The sequence below is a fragment of the Cricetulus griseus genome, chromosome 10 (genome assembly GCF_003668045.3).
Source record: "Cricetulus griseus strain 17A/GY chromosome 10, alternate assembly CriGri-PICRH-1.0, whole genome shotgun sequence".
Taxonomy (NCBI): Eukaryota; Metazoa; Chordata; class Mammalia; order Rodentia; family Cricetidae; genus Cricetulus; species Cricetulus griseus.
This window is the reverse complement of record NC_048603.1, coordinates 6354171-6377143: the sequence shown is the minus strand read 5'-3', so window position 1 is coordinate 6377143 and position 22973 is coordinate 6354171. Positions and strand designations below refer to the sequence as shown.

Genomic DNA, 22973 nt, shown 5'->3' with positions numbered 1-22973 from the left:
TTGGTTAATATCTATAGTTTGTTTACTCTGGAAACTCACTCACGTGGTCCACATCCTATCGCTGGAAGGCCTTAAGAGAAAAACCATTTCTCAAGAAAACAACGATATTTTTTTCTTAAAACAAGACCTTTAATTCCTGTGTCAATTTGAAACCTCTTTACCTACCTCCCTAGGGGGAACTTGCTCGCCCCTACAATGGCATTTGTCAATTCCTATAAACAAACACCTACCATGAATAAGGCAGGAAGGGATTCTCTGGGATTTGCCACTTTGTAATCTTGACCTTTACGCTCACAGGGGTCTAGGAATTATTGTTTCATAGCAATTTTATATAGGTGATGTTTATGTAAAAGACTATTAGTCCCGTAAGAACTGGATCGCTGGCTTAGTTTGCTTTGGATAGCTGTGATACACGATACATGGACACATTTAGGAAAGGGAGGCTTCAATCAACTTATGTTTCCCTCTTCAAAAGTCACAGTGTATGACTCTGGGAAGTTAGGACAGAAACTCAAGCAGGAACGTGAGACAGGATCTGAAGCCGACTACAGTGTGGGATGCTACTTACAGGCTTCTTCTTGGTGGCTCACTCAGCTAGCTTTACTCTACCACTCAGGACCACTTGTACGGGTGAGGTACCACCGTCCCTGTTCTGCGAGCTCCCCTTTCAACCATCAATCATGAAAATCCCCCACCTTACGTATAACCACAGGTCAGGCTGACAAAGGCAGATCTCCAAATAATGTTCCGTCTTCCCAGGTTAATTCTGGTTTGTGTCAAGTTTGGAAAACCAATTAGCACAGGTACTATTAGATTTGTGTGTGTTTTTAAAAAATAAAACATCTCTGGATAACCTACAGTAATATGCAGTCAAACATAATGCACAATAAATGGTGGGCATTTCTCTCCCTGATATCAGAGTGGCTTTATCACTAGGATTGGCATATATTACTTTGAAAACAGCATTCATATTTCATCTTTTTAAAAGCACAAAACGGGCCTAAGTGGTTTGACACAGGAAGTTTCCTGGTCCCTTGAAACTGGGGTTATAGACAGTTCTGAGATGTCTGTCTATGAGTGCTGGGAGTTGAACCCGGGTCCTATGAAAGAGTAGTCAAGTGTTCTTAACCACTGAGCCATCTCACCAGCCCACATCTATCTGTTTGGACAAACAACTTTTAAATTTGTGAATAGTTTGTGTTGTGTATACCATGTTGCATCTTCAATTGTGATGCATTTTCCTACAGTTCTTTTTTTTTTTTTTAATTTGCAAATACTGCTTTGTGCGTCTGTCTGAAATGTGCTTGTGTTATATGGCTTAGCACATGGACCCACATTCTTAAGGCACATATTTCAAAGAGAAAGGTAAAATTTGATTCAACATACAGATTTCAGAGAAGACAGCTGCATAGGTAACACACACACAAATGATTGAGTAAAAAATCTTTGTATTTGACAGAGCCCCAACATAGCCGTAATAGATATTCAAGGTTAATCAGCCAAAAATTAATAATTTTGGATCAAGTGGTTGAGCTATTAGTCATCAAGGAAGAGCAACATGAAAACAAAAATTCATCAGCTGTTACCATAGACATGTTCAGCATAATTCACTATGTGACCCTCCTTTGATACTTGTATAAATTAATCCTCTGTTATTAAAAAATCATTTTTTTAGAAAATGGTTTCATCTTTCCTTAATAGCCTCCAAAAATATATGAATTTAATTTTAAAGACAATAAGGAAGTCAATATTTATAAGTTTATAGTTTTGTGATTTTTTTAGAGCCTTCATTGTTATCTTTTCTGAGTATATCTCATATTTATATAGTCAGCCCTTCACTTTTCATAGCCCATGCAGGTGGTCTATTTAACTGCTCGATTTTCAAGCTTCTCTTGTTTAATATTGACTACTGGGTTAGGTATTAGTTCCATAATCTACCCAAAATTCATATGCCATCTGAAAATAAAGGATGGTGATTATATCTGATTTACATAAAAACCTGTTTGTCTCTTTGGGAATCAGTGTTTTTATAAACCATCAGAAGACACAGAAGTACATCTAAAGCACTGTGCTTTCAAAGGATTAAATATGCATGGAGCTTTGTGCATATAAATGAAACTTCAGCAAAGCTGTGTTTGAAAGGTACACAGCAATTTTATACACATTGGCAAAATGGGGTCGGGAAGGCCTTGGGAATAACTGTTTCTCTTACTTTCCACAGATTTAGGGGTTTCTTACACATTGTTTTCCTGTTCTTTCAAATGGAACGATCTGAACTTCTGAGCCATGCATCCTATGAATATCTATGGATATTTGTATATCTGTACTTCCACTCTCCTATGCTAATTTATTATCTGCCTTACAATAGGAATAAAATGATATCAAACAAACCAACACAAAATAGATATGTAATGATCACTCTAGCTTCCAGCAGGGGATTTGCCTTATCTCTGATTTTCACAGGCCTTTTCATGGTGCAGTTTATTTTCATGTTCTTCATATATAAGAAAACCAATATATTTTATAATATTGTTCAAAGGGGCTTGTACACATAAAAGATGCATTTGAAGTTACTGAGAATAATTTCTTGTTTTTAATATTCATTTTGATTCAGAAATAGGCACTGATTATTTTTTAAATCAAAACAAAGCTGATCAATGAGATTCAAAAAAAATGCACACGATGAAACTTCACACAGACCACAGCAACTCCCCAAAATACACACCTTGGTCAGATTAAGAAAAGAATTCGTACACTCCACTTTTCCTTGGGGTGAAATTAAGTTTTTTAACTATGTATGAATTGTATGTGGAGGGAACTACTTGAAGCACGGGTATTTTCTGTGGCTGTGTATTCATTGGTCATCTCACAGACATACTCTATAAAAATCTGAAAGAGCATCTTACCAATGCAGGAAGGCAGAGGGTAGTCCCAGGCCCTTCGCTCCCCAGTCATGCACTTGAGAAGGCTACTTCCATGGAGAGTGTAGCCGGGATTGCATCCATAGATGATGGTACTGCCAGCAAAATGGCCTTGGTCACTGATCTTGTATCCAAACTGTGGAATGCCTGGGTCTTCACAGTGTGAAAGTTCGAAACCTGGAAGAACAGTATAAATTACTGAAAGGAAATATTTAGAAACATAATTTGAGAGACTACATAAATTATTTCATTTATCCATCCAAATAGGATTGCATTCTCTGCTTGAATTACTCCTATCATATTTAACATTATTAACATTTAATAAACACAGAAATCTTTTACGGGAACATTTCTTTTTATGTTTTTATTAGAATTTATCAGTTATAAAGTTTACATATCTGTGTAATGGCAAATATTATCAAGTTCTTGGTTGCTTTAAAAGTGTTATTGCTGTAGAATATTATTTTAAGAAGTGTTACATTTGTTTGTACTGTGGAACATTTGTTTTAATGATGCAAAGATGTGTTGCATTCTTTTCTGTTGCATTTGTTGAACTCTGCGAATCTGTGATTCTTTGCCTGGCTGACACATGATGGTCTAATAAAGAGTTGAACCGGCAATAGGGGGGCAGGAGAAAGGTTAGGCGGGGCTGGCAGGCAGAGAGGATGAATAGAAGGAGAAATCTGGGAGGAGAGGATTGAGGAGAAGGAAAAGGAAGGAGAGGAGAATGCGAGGGGCCAGCCACACAGCCACACAGCCAGCCACAGAGTAAAAGTGAAAGTAAAACATACAGAAGTAAATAGAAGAAAAAGCAAAGAGGCAAAAGGTAGATGAGATAATTTCAGAAAAGCTGACTGGCAACAAGCCAAGCCAAGGCTGGGCTTTTATAAGTAAGAATAAGACTCAGTATGTATTTATTTTGGAGATGGGTGGAAGGCCCCTAAAAGGGCAAAAGTGTGAAAGAAAAAAAAAAACTTGTTATTGTTAATACTAGATTAATTACTTCATTGGAAAGGATTAATATCACCAGACTCTGGTGCTGCACGCCTTTAATCCCAGCCTGGAGGCAGAGGCAGGCAGATCTTAGTGAGTTCAAGGCCAGCCTGGTCTACAAAGCAAGTTCCAGGACAGCCAAATCTACCCCACACAGAGAAACCCTGTCTCCAATCTTGGAAAACAAAACAAAAAGATTACTATCTGATTCCGTGGCTCATGCGTTTGCACACTTGATCTACATTGGATTGGATTATGGGGGGAAGGAATGAAACCTTGAGTAGGTACAAGCGTGCTGGTGGTAGGGTGTCACTCAGATGGATGCTGAGGATGAACAGCCTCTCCTACTTTCTGTCGTTCAAGAGACATGATCAGATAGTTTCTATGGCCCGCCCTCTTCCCTTCATGGACTATTGCCCTCTGGAACCAGGAGCTGAAATAAAGCCTTTGGTTCTTCAAGTTCCTTTTCCTCATGGCGTTTGGTCACAGTCACAGGAAAACAGTTAACATGGTAAGAAACATATGTTTACTTTTGTCATGACACAGAGCATGTAGGATCCTTGGAACCAGAGGAGTCTGACTGAGACCATGACTACCAGTAATTTGCCCACTATGATAGAGGTTATATATCATCACACTGGCAAACGTGATGTTTCCCATTAGAAATTTACCATATGATATCATAGAAGGGGACTCATCAATCAATCAATCAATCAATCAATCAATCAATCATTCAACATATTTTGACCTCTTCTTGCTATTTCCCAACTTTACTTCTTTAATTCATGAATAATCCTTCCCACTACCTAGCTTGCCCACAATATGAGTTATAAATATTGTAGGTATGAGGGTTATAAAAGTCCATCTCTCGGGATCCAGCCTGTCTGCTCTGATGCACATCTTAATTTTGTTTTCTAATAAATCTCCCAGTTCCTTATTTTATCTGATTTTTTTTCTCTGTGAATTATTGAAAGACCCTCGAGGTGAGGAGTCTCCCCGATCCAGCCGGTCCCCCCCAAAAACTCAAAGTTCAGTCCAGTTGATGCAATGAGCAAGAGGCTTTAATGAATGGGAATTGTTTGTACAAACAGGCTCTCTCAGCATGCAGGCTAGAGGGCAACCCTGATCTCTAGGCATGGGTGGTTTTAAAGGCAAAAACTACAAGCTCAGGGAGGAGCCTCAACCCTCTGGCTGTTGAGTACGTGAGGCCCTTTGTCTTGAAGGGGAGGGCTGGAAATCAGTTGGCCTCTTGACCCACCAGTTGTAAAACCCACAGACCTCAGGATGTGCTAACTAATCTTGCCTGAGCAAATTGTTAATTTTTAACACATTGGCCGGTGGGGCAATCTGTTTCCTTCATGAGCCCCTTGGGGGAAGGTGGCCATCTGGGAATTCTTGGTGCCCAGTTATCTTATGGCCTTGTAAGGGAGTAATTGCTGGCAGCTGGTAAATTCCAGGCACTGAGTCATAGTAGTGGCCTTGGTCAGGTTCTGGGTCAGGCAGCCCTGCATTCCGTTTGGGGAGTTTCCTTATCTGGGTTATATTTCTTCGCTAAATTTTAAGTCTTTCATTATAGTAACATGGGAACCTGTGTCAGGTTTTTATTCTACACAAGGTCATATCTGCCTTCTCCCTCAAAATAAAGGAGACCTGCTGCCAAAGAAACTCATCATGTGGCTAAGGTATCAAAAATTTCAATAGCTACAGCCCCTTACTTGCTAAGAGGAAGAGGTTGAACTGAGTGAAAGGTTCAGGCATTATGCTGGCCTTCCCCTGTTACCTGGTGGCACAGGCAGCACACTGGTCATCCCAGGGTTCCATGGGAACTAAATCTGCATGCAGGTGCAGAAGACCCCTTTAAAAGATAGATCCCTGCCCGTTTACCCTCTCTCTACACTTCTCCCTCTACACTCTCTAACCTTCTCCTCTCCTCTGTCTGCTTCTGCTTCTCTTCTCTCTCTCTCTATGGCGACCGGCCATGGTGGTCAGCCATTTACCCTGTTTCTCTTCTCTCTTAGTCTCCCTACTCTGCCAAGCCTATAATAAACTGCTTAATGTGTCTAATATGTCTCATCCTGTGTCTCATCTTGTGTCTTCCTCCTCTTCTTCATCTTTAATTTAAACAAAAATCTAACACTGAGAGTCTAGGGGGTTACCCTTGGTCAGTGACACAATCAATCGGGCTCATGCAATGGAATTTTCATCAAAATCTTATCGAGAGGGTCTCGAGGCTTCCTGTTTGTTGGATGAATTCACCACATGCTGGAACGGTTGTAGGAATAGCAGCTACGGCAGTTGTGCCCTTCTGGACCTTGCTAATATGTCTTTTTGTCTGCTTTTTTTATTTATAATAATGAATGTCCTTGATAATGCATCAGTGAAGGTAAGTAAAGATTCCAGAGAACTTTAGCAATGTTGTAAGAATCACAGGAAGGGATAATAGGACTTCCCTGTTGTTTTTGTTTGCTTATTTGCTTTTTCTTTTGTTTGTTTTGTGGTGTTTTTGTTTGTTGTTTGCTTGGTTTTGGTGTTTTTGAGACAGAGATTTTTTGTATATGTAGCCTTGGCTGTTCTGGAACTAGGTCTGTAGACCAGGATGGCCTTGAACTCACAAAGATCTGCATCTGCCTCTGGAGTGCTGTGAATAAAGGTGTTTGACACCACTGGCTGGCAGAATTCCCTGTCCTCATGCCTGTGACATACTAATCACCAGTGTAAAAAATTTTAATTCACACTATTGAATTGCCAGAGTGTCAGAACATACTTAATGCTTGTATATTTACCAACAGAAATCTTGTATATCTCAAGTGCTGAGTTACTGCTATTAATGAGCTAGGCTCAGAAACCATAAAGGAACATGGTCTCTCCTAGGAAATTTAAATGGTTCTCTTATCATTCAAGCCAAAAGACAGTTGTGCACATTTGACTTCATATAAAAGCTTTTGTTTCTTTATTTACTTCTCTACTGTCTGGTATTGTTTCTTTCTTTCTACAGTACCTACCCAGGACAAATCTTGGCACATATGAGATGTCCAATGATGTTAATGAGTAAGGATTTAGAAGAACAATCTAGAGGGGAGTTAATTAAAGTCAGACTGATTGTTTCAAAAGTGAATTTGGAGATAAAATTGAAAAAATAAAAGCTTCAAGGATCCTGTCTATGAAATAGCTTGTGGCAGTCTCGTGGGTTTGAAAACGTAAGTAAGCATCTTCAAGGAGAATTACAAAAGAAGTCATTGGCTCCCATCATAGCAGGAATAATGAAATCCACCTGCATAGAGTCAAGAAAATGAGTATTTCAAATAAGACACGCAGAGGTGAAACCTGGATTTTCAGGGACACTTTACTTTGCTATGATCTGCATAGTTAATACCATATTTAAAGTATCTCTGATCGAAAGTGGCAAGTTTGTATCCTTCCTACCAGCCTAGAGTCTTCTGCTTGGGATTTCAGATGTCGCCCCTCTCCAGTTTTATCTTACATTTCTTGTCAAATCAAATGGAAATCAAGCTTTGTTTTCCAGATTTCTTATCAAACTCATTTTTCCTTAATATGTACGTTCTGTGAGTGTGACTGTGGGGGGGATTGCTGGTGAGGACACTGAATGGAGATGTTCTTGCAAATGAAGATACATTATAAAGAATTTCTTTATAGAGAGACCACGCAGGCAGACAATACTGTAGAAGCAACAGAGTACAACATAATTTAGTTCAATTTGCTACACGCATTGTTGCTCTTTCATAAATATTCAGAACTGTCTTAAATTTTACACAACCGTTCAGCTGCCAGTCTTTTCACCGAAAGCCCAAACACTTGCAACTGACAATTAAATAAAGACTAGAATGAAGCATCAAATATGTGACTAGTATTCACCAGAGCTAGTTGAACTTAATACTGTGATGAAATAAAAGTTTACAGAGCGCACACTGAACTCATAATTAACACTGTCTACTGCTTCAGATTTTCTATATAACTTCATCTCAGAGCTCATCTTCTCACCATTGAAGAGATGTGTTTACTTCCGATTTATTTTAAGGTAGTCTTTGAAATCTGTGACATTTTGACAAAATACCTAATAAATTACATAGACAATTCATATTCTAATATTGGACTTCATTTCTTTCAGGTCAGCATTCATATCAAGGCCACATTAACTGATTCTTAATAATAATAGCAGCATTTAAGAAGAAATAAATATTGTAAAATCAAATAAATCCCACCTTTTTTTCTGTAGTCTTTTTTCCCCCTGAAATCTTTTAATATGTTAATCAGGTTGTTCTCATGCACATTTTACTATCTGTCCACATATCTTAGCAATATAGTACAATTTGCATGCATTTATATATGCAAAGCATAATAAAATCTACTTCAAAAAGTTTTGTGAGAGTTTATGGTCTACTATTCTTTATATTTTTGGTTTCCTTTGCCTTTGCCCTTCATATTTATATGGAATTGGGCCATATGAACTAGTATTAGAATTACTGAGGGAAGTGTTTCATGAAGGGCAATGGCATTTAATAACCGTTATTGAAAATTGAGCTGGCTCTCTTGCATATACACAAAAGCATAAATTTAATGGAGTGCTGGCCATACAAGGAACAGATCAGGCTAATTATAACCATTTATTTAATTTAATGTACACAGCCCCTCTTGCTTTTGTGACCTGGAACAAGGCACTCTCAAAAAGAACAAGTCTACATGGGAATCAGCAATGAACTTGTATTGTTGTGGTTTCTGTAACTTTTATCTTACACATCATCTCAGTGTATTTGCTAGGGTTTTTTTTTTTAAAGAAACCTCCCCCTTCCCTTACTGTAGTTGAGGCTATGAACAGCATAGTACCTGGAATAATAACTATCAAATTACTACATAAAGGGGTCTTTAGTGAGCCGGGCGTGGTGGCACACAACTTTAATCCAAGCACTTAGGAGGCAAAGGCAGGCGGATCTCTGTGGGTTTGAGTCCAGCCTGCTCTACAAAGCCACACAGAGAAATGCATACTCTGGAAAAAAAAAAGGGGGGGAGCAGTCTTTAGTTTGGAAAATGAATAGTAACTGAATTCATTAGAATAATATGTACCTTGAAACTATATTTAATTGAAGAAGATAAATGAAATTAATATTTATAATTATTAATATTTGTTTTATTTGAGTTTTCTTCCTTCCTTTCTTTTTTCGTTCTTTCCTTCTTTTTTTTTTTTTTAAGGAGTGCAAGAACATGAAGTTGGGGTCCTAGGCAGGTAAGGAAGAAATGGGAGGCATTGGTAAAGAAGTTGACTGAAAAGAATATATTCAAACTTTTATATACTATGGTTTTTATATTTTGTTTCTTCAACATTATTTATCTACTCCTTTTGTTTCCTCTAAACCCACTCATACACCCTTTATTGCTCCCTGTCAAATTCATGCCTTCTCTTTAATTACTGTTGTAATTAATACAAATACACAATACAAAATTAATATAAATACACAATACAAAATTTGAAATCAGGGAAGTAACAAACAGTCCCATCCAGCTATGATGCCTGTGAACCACTACAAAGACCAGCATGGCATGAGAACCCTAAGGGTGAAGCAGTGTCAAAAGTAACTTGTTGGTAAGCAACAGCTTTCTAATTGGATTTAAGATTAACCCAAGAACATGGAAATCATGACTAGTACCAGAAATCTCAGCAAATACCCTGTGTTTTTGAAGTCAAGGACTTGGAGGAGAATCTACAACCATCACTTTACTAAACAAATATAATCCCTACCTACCCTCTAAATATTTGTCCTTATGACTACAAAAAAGTTTAGTCCACACTTCTCATTAGGGAAGCTTCTTTTATATAATAGAGGGAGACCATCACAGAAAACCACAACCAATTAAAATTCAATTGTGGAACCTAGTCCCAGTGGATACATATACAAGACAACTCCCATACCTGAGGCTCAGAGAGTATTGTAGAGAAGTATTGGTGGAAAGCGTGTGAGAGACCGTGCATCTGAGAGTTTGTTGTGAGACTGGGTCTTCTGGTAATGTCAGAAGCTACACATACAAGGTCTCACCAAATTGACTGGTCAAAGGTGAGCTGAGCATGGACAACAATGACAGAAACTTCAACACAGGGAGAGGAAAGACTTCAAGGCATCAAGCCTTCACAAAGAACTATAGACAATGAAGGATCGTTCAGAGTGGGAGAAACCATCTATCTTCCCCAGGGAAAGGCCCCCAAATTGCTTATGCTATATCAAATGGTCATCCTTGAAAAGTGACAGCATCCAGATGGAGCAGGTTATATTTAGGAATACGGTTCTCCATATAAATATGCATACAACAGTAATTAAAGAGAAGGCATGAATTTGAAAGGGAGCAATAAAGGGTGTATGAGTGGGTTTAGAGGAAACAAAAGGAGTAGATAAATAATGTTGAAGAAACAAAATATAAAAACCATAGTATATAAAAATTTAAATAAAATTTAAACATTTAATAATTTGTTCTAATTGCCATTTAGGATATTGGACTTGAAAAGCAGCCTTGTTTTAGAAGTCTTTTCTGTATTTGTTCTTTTTCTTGAATGTAAAATTTAATTTTCATGTTTCTAGGGATATAACATGTCAAACAATCACTCTACTACTGAGCTACTGATATAGTATAGTTTATTTTAAATAATAAGATTGTGAAGTTTTCCCCTCTTAATTAAAAAAATACTTCACGCTTATACACATAAGGTATGATGCTTGCATTTGTTATAGACATAACAGAGTGAAGAGGGAACAAGGAGAGAATTTTGAAGAATGAAATTGCATTCCATTTCAGCATTCAGTGAATAAACATGTATACTCATCACTAAATAAACTGTATAAACTGTGAGACTATGACCATATCTTGAGAATGCTACCATACACAGATTTTCCCTTAAAACTTCAAATCTACTCAAGTTTTTAAATAAAAACAATTATAACTCTTCATTTTCAATTACTTTTAGGGAATACTTTTTTTTCTATTTATTGATGATAGTGTGAACTCTACCCAAGAAGTTCTATGTAAAAACTAGTTACTGGGAAACTTTCCTAAATTTTCATCTGCCAGGCATGATACTAAGAGCTGCTATTAATGATACTGTGTATTCATAGAACAAAAATTCACATGGCGTTATTCCACATGCACTATTAATTTTGTTCTATCATCAGAATTTTGGTATTTCACTATAGTATATAATTGGTATTCTCAAAACCTCTAAAAACTAAACTTTACTGTGTATTGCCAAATTCTTTCCCATCTGACTTCTTCAATCAATAGTTCCTAGCATATTTGAATTTCATCACCTGATAATTATTATTAACATTTAATATTCTGCAGCTTTAAAAATTTCTATTCATTTTATCAATACACACTAATATTCTTTAGTATAATTTTAATTTCTTAATTTTATTTCTCACTTATGTTCCTTCTTTGTAAAGTTGCCTTTTGCCCATATTTTTGTTGTTGGCTTGCAAAATACTTTTCCCTGACTACTTTTTCTTTTTTATACACAAATGTCTTCTTATAACACATCTCATTTCTATTTATCAAAGTTTTCCCTGTAGAGAATTTTGTGGTTGTTGACTTTTAACTAACAACTAGTACTTGGTCAAGGAAATTACAGTCATTCAGTGGTTATGAGTTTGAACAGCTGATATTCAATCAGTTAGATGGTTTTGTAGACTTTAGAATTGTGAAGGAACTACAATGTGGAAAGTAACTCCTGCCTTTGAGCAAACTGGGAGTTCAAAGCATCTGAAATAGACAGCTACCTGCCAGCATCACATTTTGGCTTATAACTGTTCTTGGAGTAATAACATCATTGGAAGGTGTAGCTGACTTGACAGATTTTTTGTTCTTAAATATCTTGTTTTAATTGTCTTTTTCTATGCATTAGAAACACAGCTATTCTTTGGCAGAATGATCTTCTGAACTACTCTAAGTTTTCATAAGCACTGTTAGAACTCTGACATGTCAGAGATAAAGTTTATACAATGTACAGAATGCTAGTAGGTATGTAAATTAAAGCTTATCTAATATGAAATTATGAAAATAATAATGACTCCTTTATTATTTAGGCCAAAGAAATATGTTGTGTTTTACGCAAATTACAAACTCTCAAAATCTTCTTGGAGAACTTGGTACTATATAATGCACCATTAGCCAGTACTTCCTCCATGGTTTGCTTAATTTGAGTATTTAAAGAAGTAAGGAAATGGCAAACGTGCCTGCCCAGTGGTTTTGAGGACATGCAACCATATGGAACCTCTCTCTCTTCCATGTAATCTACTTATTTCCTACTCAAATTTGCATTAAGTAAATTACGCACTAAGAATAAAGTTAAACTTGATGGGTCATCTGATTAGTGTTCATGGTTAGCATCGCCAATAACATGTTTGTAACCACATTACAGAGTCTAAATAGATTAATTTTAGTACATTCATAAAGCTAGTATACAAGAGAAGGCATTAAAAATTAGCCCCTGCCTGTCTTTAATGAGAACATGACATTTGGAATGGCTATGCTCTCTGAGGATATTGAATCATTTCAAGCAACAAAACTGGAAGGCTAAGTGAATCCAAATGTATTTCAAGTTTTCCCTTGGGATAATAGCCATTTCTGCTGTGGGGCTTTTAGTGAAGAAAATGAGAAGAGGAAATGGCCAAATATCATATAACCCAGTTGTATTCACATACTGGACATCTCCCAGGTCAGCTTTTGACAAAATACAACCCACCTAAATGGCATGAATCTTTATCAAAAAACAATGGTTTCCTTTTTACTGACTAAAAGTAACTACATAGGAAATGTCCGAAGGATTTGTAATGAAGACTGCTTTTAATGATGAAAGTTTGGTGACTTCCTGAAACAAGAATGACACCAGAACCAAGTCAATTTCTGATAATGATTTGCAAAATAAAGGCAGAATAATTCAACTTCTGAAGCACAAATTGGCCAATGCATTCTTGAGAAGAAAGTGATGAGCTTACTTTCTGGTCTGGTTCTTTAGAATTTAGAAAGAAATGGAACTTCCCTTGAACCATATCTGTATACACTATGTGAAACTCAGGTATATCTTCTTAGATTTCTCCTCAGAAACATGCCAACAATGAAACTGCTGTCTCAAACCCCCGGAAGTCTGCCTCTTTATTTCTCAACCTTTAATTAGCTAAGTGGTTCTCAACCTGTGTGTCACAACTACCACAGGGGGTGGATAATAGTTATCCTGTATATCAAATATTTATATTACAATTCATGACAAGAATCAAATTACAATTATAAAGTATAAATGAAGTAATTTTATGGTTGGGGGGTCACCACAATACAAAGAACCCCGTTAAGGGGTCACAGCCTCAGGAACATTGAGAAGCACTGCCTTGGAGGAAGGTTGAGATTTCTGAAGAAACAGAGTAATTGGCAATCATTACTTTGAAGAGAATATGATACAATGAAAGAGATAGGCCCTGGGAACAGGAGGAATGGAATCATTAACAATATCACCAAATTCAGTTTTTTCGAAAGAGTTATCTGTGACTGCTGCATATTACATTATATAGTTACTTCGTCAAAAACTTATTCCTTACTAAATGAAACTCCATTTTGATTTCAGGTATCATACAAGCATATTATGATGGCGTGAGGCTAATTCAAAATTGTTTAATATAAAAAGTAATTAATCTTCCAATTTGGGATTAAAGATAGGTGAATTTCTTCCAGAGCTTCCAGGAAACAGTTTTCAATCATAGTGAAAGAGGCATATGTGACTAGTAATATCTGCTTCTCATTTCATCCAACCTTGAGGAAACCTTGAGTATGTCCAAGCAGTAACTAGACTGTGACCTTGTAACAGCATATTGGAAGACATAAATGAGCCTCCAACGATGATACTGCATAGGTTAGGATGAAAAAAAATAGTGGTTGGTCAAGTTGAACAGTTTTGAATTTAGATCTCTTTCCTCTTGCATTTTTATATGAGATAAAGAAACCCTAGCTTTTCAGTTTAAACCAGAATTAGTTTTCCATTACTTGAAGTCAAAAGTTGGTTTGCTAGTTTTAGTAAGTGTGCAACAAATTTCCTATTAAAATGGGTAAAGTAAAATGCATTGTATGTCTTTAAAAAAAGTGTTGATCACTTATATTAAGTATATAATGATAATTAAAGCCCAAATACTCAAACAAATACTAAGCAAAGAAAATCAACAATGGAATAGAGAGTGACTATTACTAACTAATAAAGGCACCAACATGTTCTTTTTGTGATCAAAGACCAATTGTGAGCTGAATTGAGCATACGAGAATAACCTGGATGCAATGTGTGTCTTTCAATACTCCTCTAATAATGAAAGCTGCGATTTCCTCAATATTACACTTGCAGAAAAAGTGGAATAACTGTAAAGGACACATGAACACCAAACTTGGGTCTGTGAGGCAGACTTTGAACATTACTAGACATAAAGTTTTAAGCATCAAAGCAAGGTCTTCAACTTCTCTTATCTATTTAACTCTTTAAGTATATGTTCTTTAATTACCAATTTGTTTAATGCTTCTAAACATTTAAGGGATATATTTCTTTCCCCTTTGTTTGTGTTTTGCCTGCCTGTGATGCTGGGGAGTGCCTAGGAGGTTAGAACAGCCATCAGATCCCCTAGAACAGTAGTTACAGATAGATGCTGGTTAGCCAGAATGTCAGTGTTGGGAATCCAACCTGGACCTCTTTAAGAGCAGCAAGTGTTCTTAAGTGTGAGTTATCTGCTAGAGGCCCCACTGCTTAACACTTTTTCCTTTTATATTTAACACATTCTCTATTTGAAACTTCTTCAGGTATCAAAATGTTCTGTTAAGCCAGTATTCAGACTACATCATAATTTTCCATGTAGAAGTAGAAAGATGCAATTCACATGCAACACACAATGACAAACTCAAGAGAAATGGTCTCTTGGAGATCTAGGCATAATCTGTTTGCAAAGAAGTTTAAAAAGAAAGCAATTTCATAAACGCTACAGTAGTTGCCCATTTTTTTTGAAAGCATTAGAATGCATGCCATCTCTGGCTCAGAGGGTTAGGTAAGTAAGCATCAGGGGTGGGTGGGGGGAGGTTTGAAATGCACCTTCAAGTTCAATAGTTCAACTGATGCTCAGGAGATTAGGTCATGCCTTAAAATTTGTAGGGGAAAGGGAGCTAGGGAAGACTAAAATAAAAAGAGCAAAGGCTAAGTGAATACAACTTAGCAGAGCTGAAAAATAAACTATATACATGTAGATAGATGACAGAGATGTAGATGGAGAACACAAGTTAAAATATTTTCATACACAACAAAACTGTGTTAAGCTTTATATAGAAATACAGAATAATTGGCATTGTGAACTCCAGAAGCAATAATTAGCAGAAAATATAATTGCTGGCAAGTTTTATCTTTTAAAAATACTTACTGGTGTAGACAAGTTGAAAGCCTTCATCTGTCCCTTCAGAGTCAGAATTAAACTCAAGCCAGAGCTGATTTGAAGTGCTGCTGAGTGTCAGTCCTCGCATAGAGGCACCCGTAAAAGCACCCAACAGATGTGTTGTTTTATCTTTTCCATCATAAATCTGCAAAATATATTTATAATTAAAATTAAGTGTGACCCAAGAAGCCAGTTCCCAAGTATGTGTGTATATCTGTGAAGAGCAGGGATTATTTGATTTGTCCCTATGTGGGTATTAGTGAAGAGCAATCAAATAAACGAGTTTCAAAAATCAGAAAGTTAGAATTCACATGAAAAATTCTGAAGTTAGAAAAAAAACTCCAAGAAACACTTAAAGTACCATGTAACCTGGTTTCTAAGGTAACAAGAATTTTTATGACACATAATTTTAAGTTTAAAACACCTACTACTTTAAAAGTAGTTTACAAAGTTGGTTGGTAGGAGTTTTGTAAACATATAATTATTTCCAGTATGGTTTTCATAATTTTGTCCTTTTGTTGATTTGTTTCATTTTTGACATTTTAAAAGTATTAATTGAGTCAATACTGGGTGGCACACACTTTTTATCCCAGAACTCTGGAGGCAGAGGTAAGCAAATTTTTGTGTTCTAGGCCAGTCTGGTCTACATAGCTATTTCCAGGACATCCAGGATTACAAAGAGAAACCCTGTCTGGAAAAATGAAAATAACAAAAAAACAAAAACATTTAGCAAAGGGCATGTAGTTTACAATGCAATACATACCATGCAAAAATCCCTGGGATAAGTCCCAAAAACTAAGCATATAAAACTATCATAAAAGAATAAAATAAAAAGAATTTGGAAGTGTATTATTCAGTGATTATAAATGTTAAACAAGACAAATTATGTGACAATATAATATATTTCACGTCCTTCCTTCTACTGTTCATGCTATTGAAGGTTTACCACATTGGACTCCTATTTGGTTTTCTCTTCTCAGTGCTGAGATTATGATAATATGATAACAATGCTATATCTCATTTGATGTGTTTATCTGTATGATACATTTTACTTATGCCATGTTGGATTAAAAAAAAAAAAACATAATGTAGCAATTTGGATGAGAATGGCCAACACCGATGGATGTATTGGGGAAGAATTGGGAGGTGTGGCCTTTTTTGGAGGAAGTGGTCATTGGGGGTAAGATTTGTGCTCTCAAATGATTCACACAGTTCACTGTTTTCCTCATCTCTCTGCCTCACAGTTGTGTCTCAAGATATGAGCTATCAGGTACTACTCCAAAGCCATGCCCACTTGCCTACTGCCATGCTCCCTATCATAACAGTCATGGACTTAACTCTATGCCTGAAACTATATGCCAAATAAACTCTTTTATACTATGTCTTGGTCATAGTTTATAACCATAGCAATAGAAAGTTACTATGACACCTTTGTAGAATATTAGACAATTAAAAGAAATACTTGTATACTATTTTAATTTTGTAATTATCATTTCCTAGGTTTTAAAATTAAGTTCATGATAATTTAAAAAGGTATTGTAAGGTTTTATTTACCCTTCTGATTTAGTAAAAATAGCATAATATACCTTTAAGGTCAAACACAAGTGCCAGGGGAGGTGACATTGTCCTAAACAGAAGGACTTTTGTTGGGTAAACAGAAGTAATGTTTTTGGATAAACAAGCCTAAAGGTGGGTTTCTGTTTACCAAAGAAGCAGATCTCCTAAGGCAGCTTTTGTTTCCTAGGAATGTCCCTTAATGCGCCCCAAAGTTCAACTACTAGTTCCTAGTTAAAATGAACAGCCTGACTCAGCTTAAAGACCCATGCTGCTGTGACATAAAATCTGTTACTTTTTACACTGTTGTCCTTCTCTCTGCCCCTCAGGACAGAGCCTTGGTAGTCTGAGGCCCAGCAATCCTTTCAACCCATGGACTCGTCTAGTTTGCTAGTTTCACTGTGTTCTTGCACACAGCACCTTGGTATTCTGCAGATTCAAGATTTTCTTTATGCCGGGCGTTGGTGGCACACACCCTTAATCCCAGCACTCGGGAGGCAGAGGCAGGTGGATCACTGTGAGTTCGAGACCAGCCTGGTCTACAAGAGCTAGTTCTAGAACAGCCTCCAAAGCCACAGAGAAACCCTGTCTTGAAAAACCCAGGGGAGAAAAAAAAAGATTTTCTTTATATCTTAGAAGAGCTCTGAAGATTTGGGGTCTTTAAATTTCCAGTGTCTATTTTTTTCCTCACCTTGAAATTTCTCCTTTTTCATATTCATCCCAAACTATATTGCCATTATCTCTTATAGGCTTCATTCCTTTGTACTTTGGGCCACCCTCCGATGCAACTCTGTTACTAACAGGTAGGCTGTCTGTAGTCACTAGGGCCTTTTCATATCTTTTTGTGACATCTTAAATTTTAAAATCATTGGTGTAACTATCAGAAGCTTTTTTTCCCCCTAGGACAGGAAGTTTCCACCAGTTGCACCTTTAAGATTCCTCCAGTGATTGGGAAATTATCTTCAAATTTAAAGTTTCACGTTAAAGTTGAAAGTTCTTTCAACTTTAAAGGTGTTGCCTGTGTTACGCTTGCTCTTTGTCTCACCTACGCAATTTGTTGAAGAATGAATATTTATTTTGTTTCTAGTTTCTTGAGGTTTAAATTTATTTTTTTTTAGTTTTGACATTTTTTTTTCTTTGTTTTGTTTTGTTGACAGTGGCTAACTGGTAGCTCACTGTGGAGATTATGTTGGCATCAAACTAAGAGATAGTGGCTTATCCTTGCCTACTAAGTGATGGGATAAATGTGGGCATTATCTACCTGTCATTAGGTTTTGAATATTCTTGCTGAATAAAACAAAGGCAGATTTTAATTTACATCATACACAAATGCAGCTTTTAAAAAATTTCAGGATCCATAACAAATTCTGTTCCAACCACATTAACCAAATCTGTTTTTTTTTTTTTTTTTCTACACAGAAATTCAGAATTCGGCTGTAGGAAGGACCTTTCTGCTCTCTGCACTTGTGACTGATGCAGTCTATAACCCTCAATGCCCTCTGTGTGCTCTTAAGGCTTATTTGCATTTTAAATTTCCACAGAAGGGAACATGAGAAATCAGAAAGAGAAAAAAGAGGAAGGCGCCATCTGAAACTCAAGTTAGTGGGGCTGAGTACCTATGACTAAGCAACAGTGGTCTGTATTTCTTTTATTTTCTGTCAGGAACAAAGAACATAGATTTTCCTACAGGTCATTGGTATTATACAGAAGGCTGGGTAGGCAGCTCTTATGAAATTAACGGGTGGTAACGTGGACACCCAGAGGAATCCAAGCCATAAAGTAACTTTCTATTTTAGTTATCACCAAAGGTTTGTCTGTTGTAAACAAAACTAAAGCAAATGTTGAGGTTTATTCGGAAATGAATTTTGTGAGGTTATTTGACTCTCTAAAATTCACCTTTTCATAAGGGGTTTAATTTTTGAGAGATTTAATGATAGAAAGACTTAAACTTTCAATGAAACTTGCATGCTCTATACCTGGTTACAGTTTGCTTCATTTTCCTGACAAACAAGGGGACAGAGTGAAGGAGGCACTCACTCATGAGGTCTAGCAATGGTGGCACTATCTGGCCTGTGGAGTGCCTCTGAATGAAGGAACAAGTAACAAAAGATTATGAGAGAAGAGCAGGCCATGTGGCAAATATATGTGATGAGCCTATGAGAACACCTGTGGGTAAATGTTACATAACCAGATTTCAAATTTGGCAAGTATGTCCAAGTTACACCCAGTTATAAGTTTTTTTTTTTTTTTTAAGTAATTAATGTTCTTGTAAAAGGTTGACAAACTTTTCTGGAGAGGGGTAGATAAATATTTAAGGCCTTTGGGGCCCCGAGTGTCCTCAGTACCTTTTGCTCAGTCTTGTTCTTGCAGCAAAAAGCAAACAATATGTAAATGAGTGAACATGGCTTTCTTCCAACAATATTTTATTTAGAAAACCAGATGTCAGCTAGAGAGGTGGGACACGCTACTCAGGGGGCTGAGGCAGGAGGATCACTTCAACCCAAGAGTTCAAGGCAAGTCTAGGCAAACATAAGGAGACTCCAGACTCCTCCTCTCTTTCAAAAAAGAAAAAAGGCAAGCAAATAAGATTACAGGTATCAAGCCCAATTTGGTGCTAGGCTCTCATTTCTTATAACTGATTTCAGAGAAGTATATCACATACTTTGCAAAAGAAATAAAATATGAAGTATTCAATATTGCAAATTCTATATAGCATCTTTATAGAATACTTTGTTTTTGACAAATCTTTCTCCATGTAAATTTGATTACAACTGAAACTTAATCACAGGAAAAATGTACATGAATATTTTGTGAACAGTCAGAAAATATTAAAATAGAGCATGGCTTTATAGCAACCTTACTGTTTGGTAAAATACATGAGAAATGACATTACCAAATTTAGAGCAATTTTTAATTATATTATTTTTAATTATTATTATTTAATTTTTAATTATTTAATAATAAGCAAAAATGTTTCCAAGATGTTTGGTGCTGTTTGTGGTAGCACACCCAAGATACAGCCCACTCATTAAGAACCTAAGGCTACTTTGTGAAGGAAACAGCAAATTTGGCCAAACTTTTTGGACAGTACTTGCAACATTCTGTGGAATTATTATTTTGTGGCCAATATCAAACTGATGTCACTGAATGGGGTTTTGGGAAAAGACACTATGACAAAGAATGTTTGCTATGAGATTGTAAACACAGTAAATTGGTCAGGGGTAAATTGCCCTTAAGGGTTTATTTTAGGAATCGTAACTGTGTTCAGTTTCTATGCACATCTCAGGGAATACTCTTAAAAGGAGGTTACCTTCCTATATATATTTTTTAAAAATGAAAGTGATTAAAACTAGAATGAAGATCAGATTGGTCAAAATAACTGGAAGACTGACTGGGTAAGACCAGGTGATGACAGGTTTCTCCTCTTGCACAGGATTGAGATAGAGGGACTCCCACCATCTTTTTGGTTGAATCTTGCCTTTATGAGAAATTGTGAAATTATCTCAAATATACATTTTCACGAGTACCAGTGAATAACTTCATTTCAGTGAGAAACTTTAGCTTGATGAATCCACTTGGGTTTTTGCCTGTTTTGTCAAGACTTCTTTAAGAAGCTTGCTCCCAAACAATGTTCTTAGAATTTTTAGGCTATATTCCAAGAGACTGTTTTTAGGATAGTATAACTCATATTTATATCATTTTTCTTTTCAAAATAAGGCAATGATGAGTTTTAAATAGTAATTTTTTACCACAACCTACTCTACAATAATAGCTATATTTAACAATCATCTGTGTATGTTACAGCAAGCCCTCATGATACTCCCCAACTTGCATATGTAAAATAAATGGAATTTGAGAACCATACAGCATTGGTAATACAGACAGTGGATAACTTTTCTTATTTTATCTAAAATAATGTTCATAATTAGGGTTGGAGAGATGTCAGTTGTTGCTAAGGTATTTGGCATTCAAGAATGAAGACTTGAATTCAACAGCCATGTAAAAACGTGGAATGTTCATATTTCTTAAACCCCAGTGCTAGGCTATGGTGGAAAAAGTTAAAGCCTGTAGCTTTTTGCCTAGGCAATCTACTAATAGCTGAACTAGAGGTTCAGTGAGAGAGAGACATACACAATCTGAATATATATATATATGTTTGTGTGTGTCTGTGCATATATACATTATATAACACATATATATAGTACATGTTATATATATTATGTGAATATGTAATATGTATATTATATATATATATAATTATATAACATATATCATTTCATATGACATTTACATGAAATGTAATAGTAGTTTTCTCTGTGGCTTTTTTCAGACATCCTAGTGTTAGTTATTGGTCACCTCAATCTGTTCTCGGCTCTAAATTCCCATTCCTCATTCTAGCATACCTGAGTTACTCTCCATAGAGGATAATACTCCTCCCTAACATGTACACTGTCAAATAAAAAGCCCAATGCCATGTTTGCGAGACTTCCACTGGTCAAAGGTATTTCAGAAACTTCCTGAACCAATACAGGCTATTGTCATTGCTCTTGGTCACCTGCCAGAGCTTGATGGTAAAGTCCTGTTATTGAAGACACCATATACATTGTCTATAAGACATTAATAAATCCAACTGGTACCGACCAGGAAGTTTCCTTCCTAATCACTAGTTAGTTATCATAGCAGTGAAAGGGCTCTCTGTAAGCTGCTGGGGGGCGGATGTCATCGCTAGTCTTATCCATCTTGGACCCTCTGAGAAATAGCAGCTGGGGCAAGATAAATTCATGGTAGCCTGTGCAGTGGTAGCTCACACCTTTATCTCCCAGCACCCTGGAAGCAGAGGTAGGAGGATCACTGAATTTGAGGCCAGCCTAGTGTATCTATAGTATGAGTTTCAAGAAAGCCAGGGCTATACAGAGAAACCCTGTCTTGAACCCCTGCCCTCCCCGAAAAAGATTCATGATTGCAATAGTAAGCCTATATTGGTAGTCGACAACTGCTTTCTGGTTGGATTTAAGACCTGTTCTATAGGAGCAAACGCATGCCTGGTATTGCAAACATGCTCTTGAACCAATGTTTCAAACTCCATTGGCAATATGGGTGAAACTACTACTACTGTTTTGTTAGGATAAATGGTTCTCTATATTGATATCACTTTCCAGAGATTAGTGAAACTTTCAGAGTCATCAGGGAAGTTTCTTGGTGCACTGTATGATGGTCAGCACAGAAGAAGTACGTGGGGAGTGTTCAGACACATGAGCAATGTGTATTGTACCCATTCCCCAAGACTCAGGGGTTTTAGTGACAGAGTGAGCAGTAAGAACGTTAAGACCCAGAGGTCATGGAGCACCAGCACACTGTCATCAGGACAAGACAGGACCACTGCACTCATGAACTCACAACACTTGTAGTGGTCTGAAGGAGGCCTGCATAAGATCAAACATTCTGACACGGGGGTTGGAGGGCTTCACTGGACTCCATCTGTAGCTGAGGAACTATTGACAGCTGATGGTGTCTGGACTAGAGGAATTCCGTTTTCTTTAAGGGACTGGCTAATGGTTGGTTAAATATGCTTCATAATGAATATATAAGCAACACACATGAAAATCAGTACAAAATAAAAAAAAAGTAGAAAAAGAGGAGAAAACTGATTTGGTAGGGGTTGGGAGAAACAGAATGAACTGGGTAAAAATTGAAGAAAGTAAGGAAATATGATCAAAATACTTTGCATGATATTCTCAAAAAATAAGAATAATGTATTTGGAAAAACAAATGATATCCATGTGATTGAAGAAGACACAAGCATTGACCCCTGGCATCCACAAACATGTGCATATAGGTAAATAGGTAAGTCTATCTACACATGTGTACCCATGAACACACATACATGTAACACACACACACATGCACGCACACACACACACACACACGCACACGCACACGCACACGCACACGCACACGCACACGCACACGCACACGCACACACACACACACACACACACACACACACACAATGTAAGAGATAGCCAAGCCTGGTGGTGCAGGAGTTTAATTGCAGCCCAGG

General features: G+C 36.8%; 1 protein-coding gene across 3 annotated transcripts in view; it reads right to left on the bottom strand.

Moving 5' to 3' along the window:
- The window catches only part of LOC100774887 (CUB and sushi domain-containing protein 3), a 1055385-nt gene that overhangs the window by 283846 nt on the left and 748566 nt on the right, over window positions 1-22973 (bottom strand). For all 3 annotated transcript variants that reach the window (XM_027431430.2, XM_027431431.2, XM_027431432.2), the window contains 2 exons: window positions 15347-15503; window positions 2907-3098 (listed from right to left, as the gene is read on the bottom strand). In XM_027431430.2, the coding sequence (XP_027287231.1) occupies window positions 2907-3098; window positions 15347-15503 (349 nt within the window). The remainder of the gene's footprint in view (window positions 1-2906; window positions 3099-15346; window positions 15504-22973) is intronic.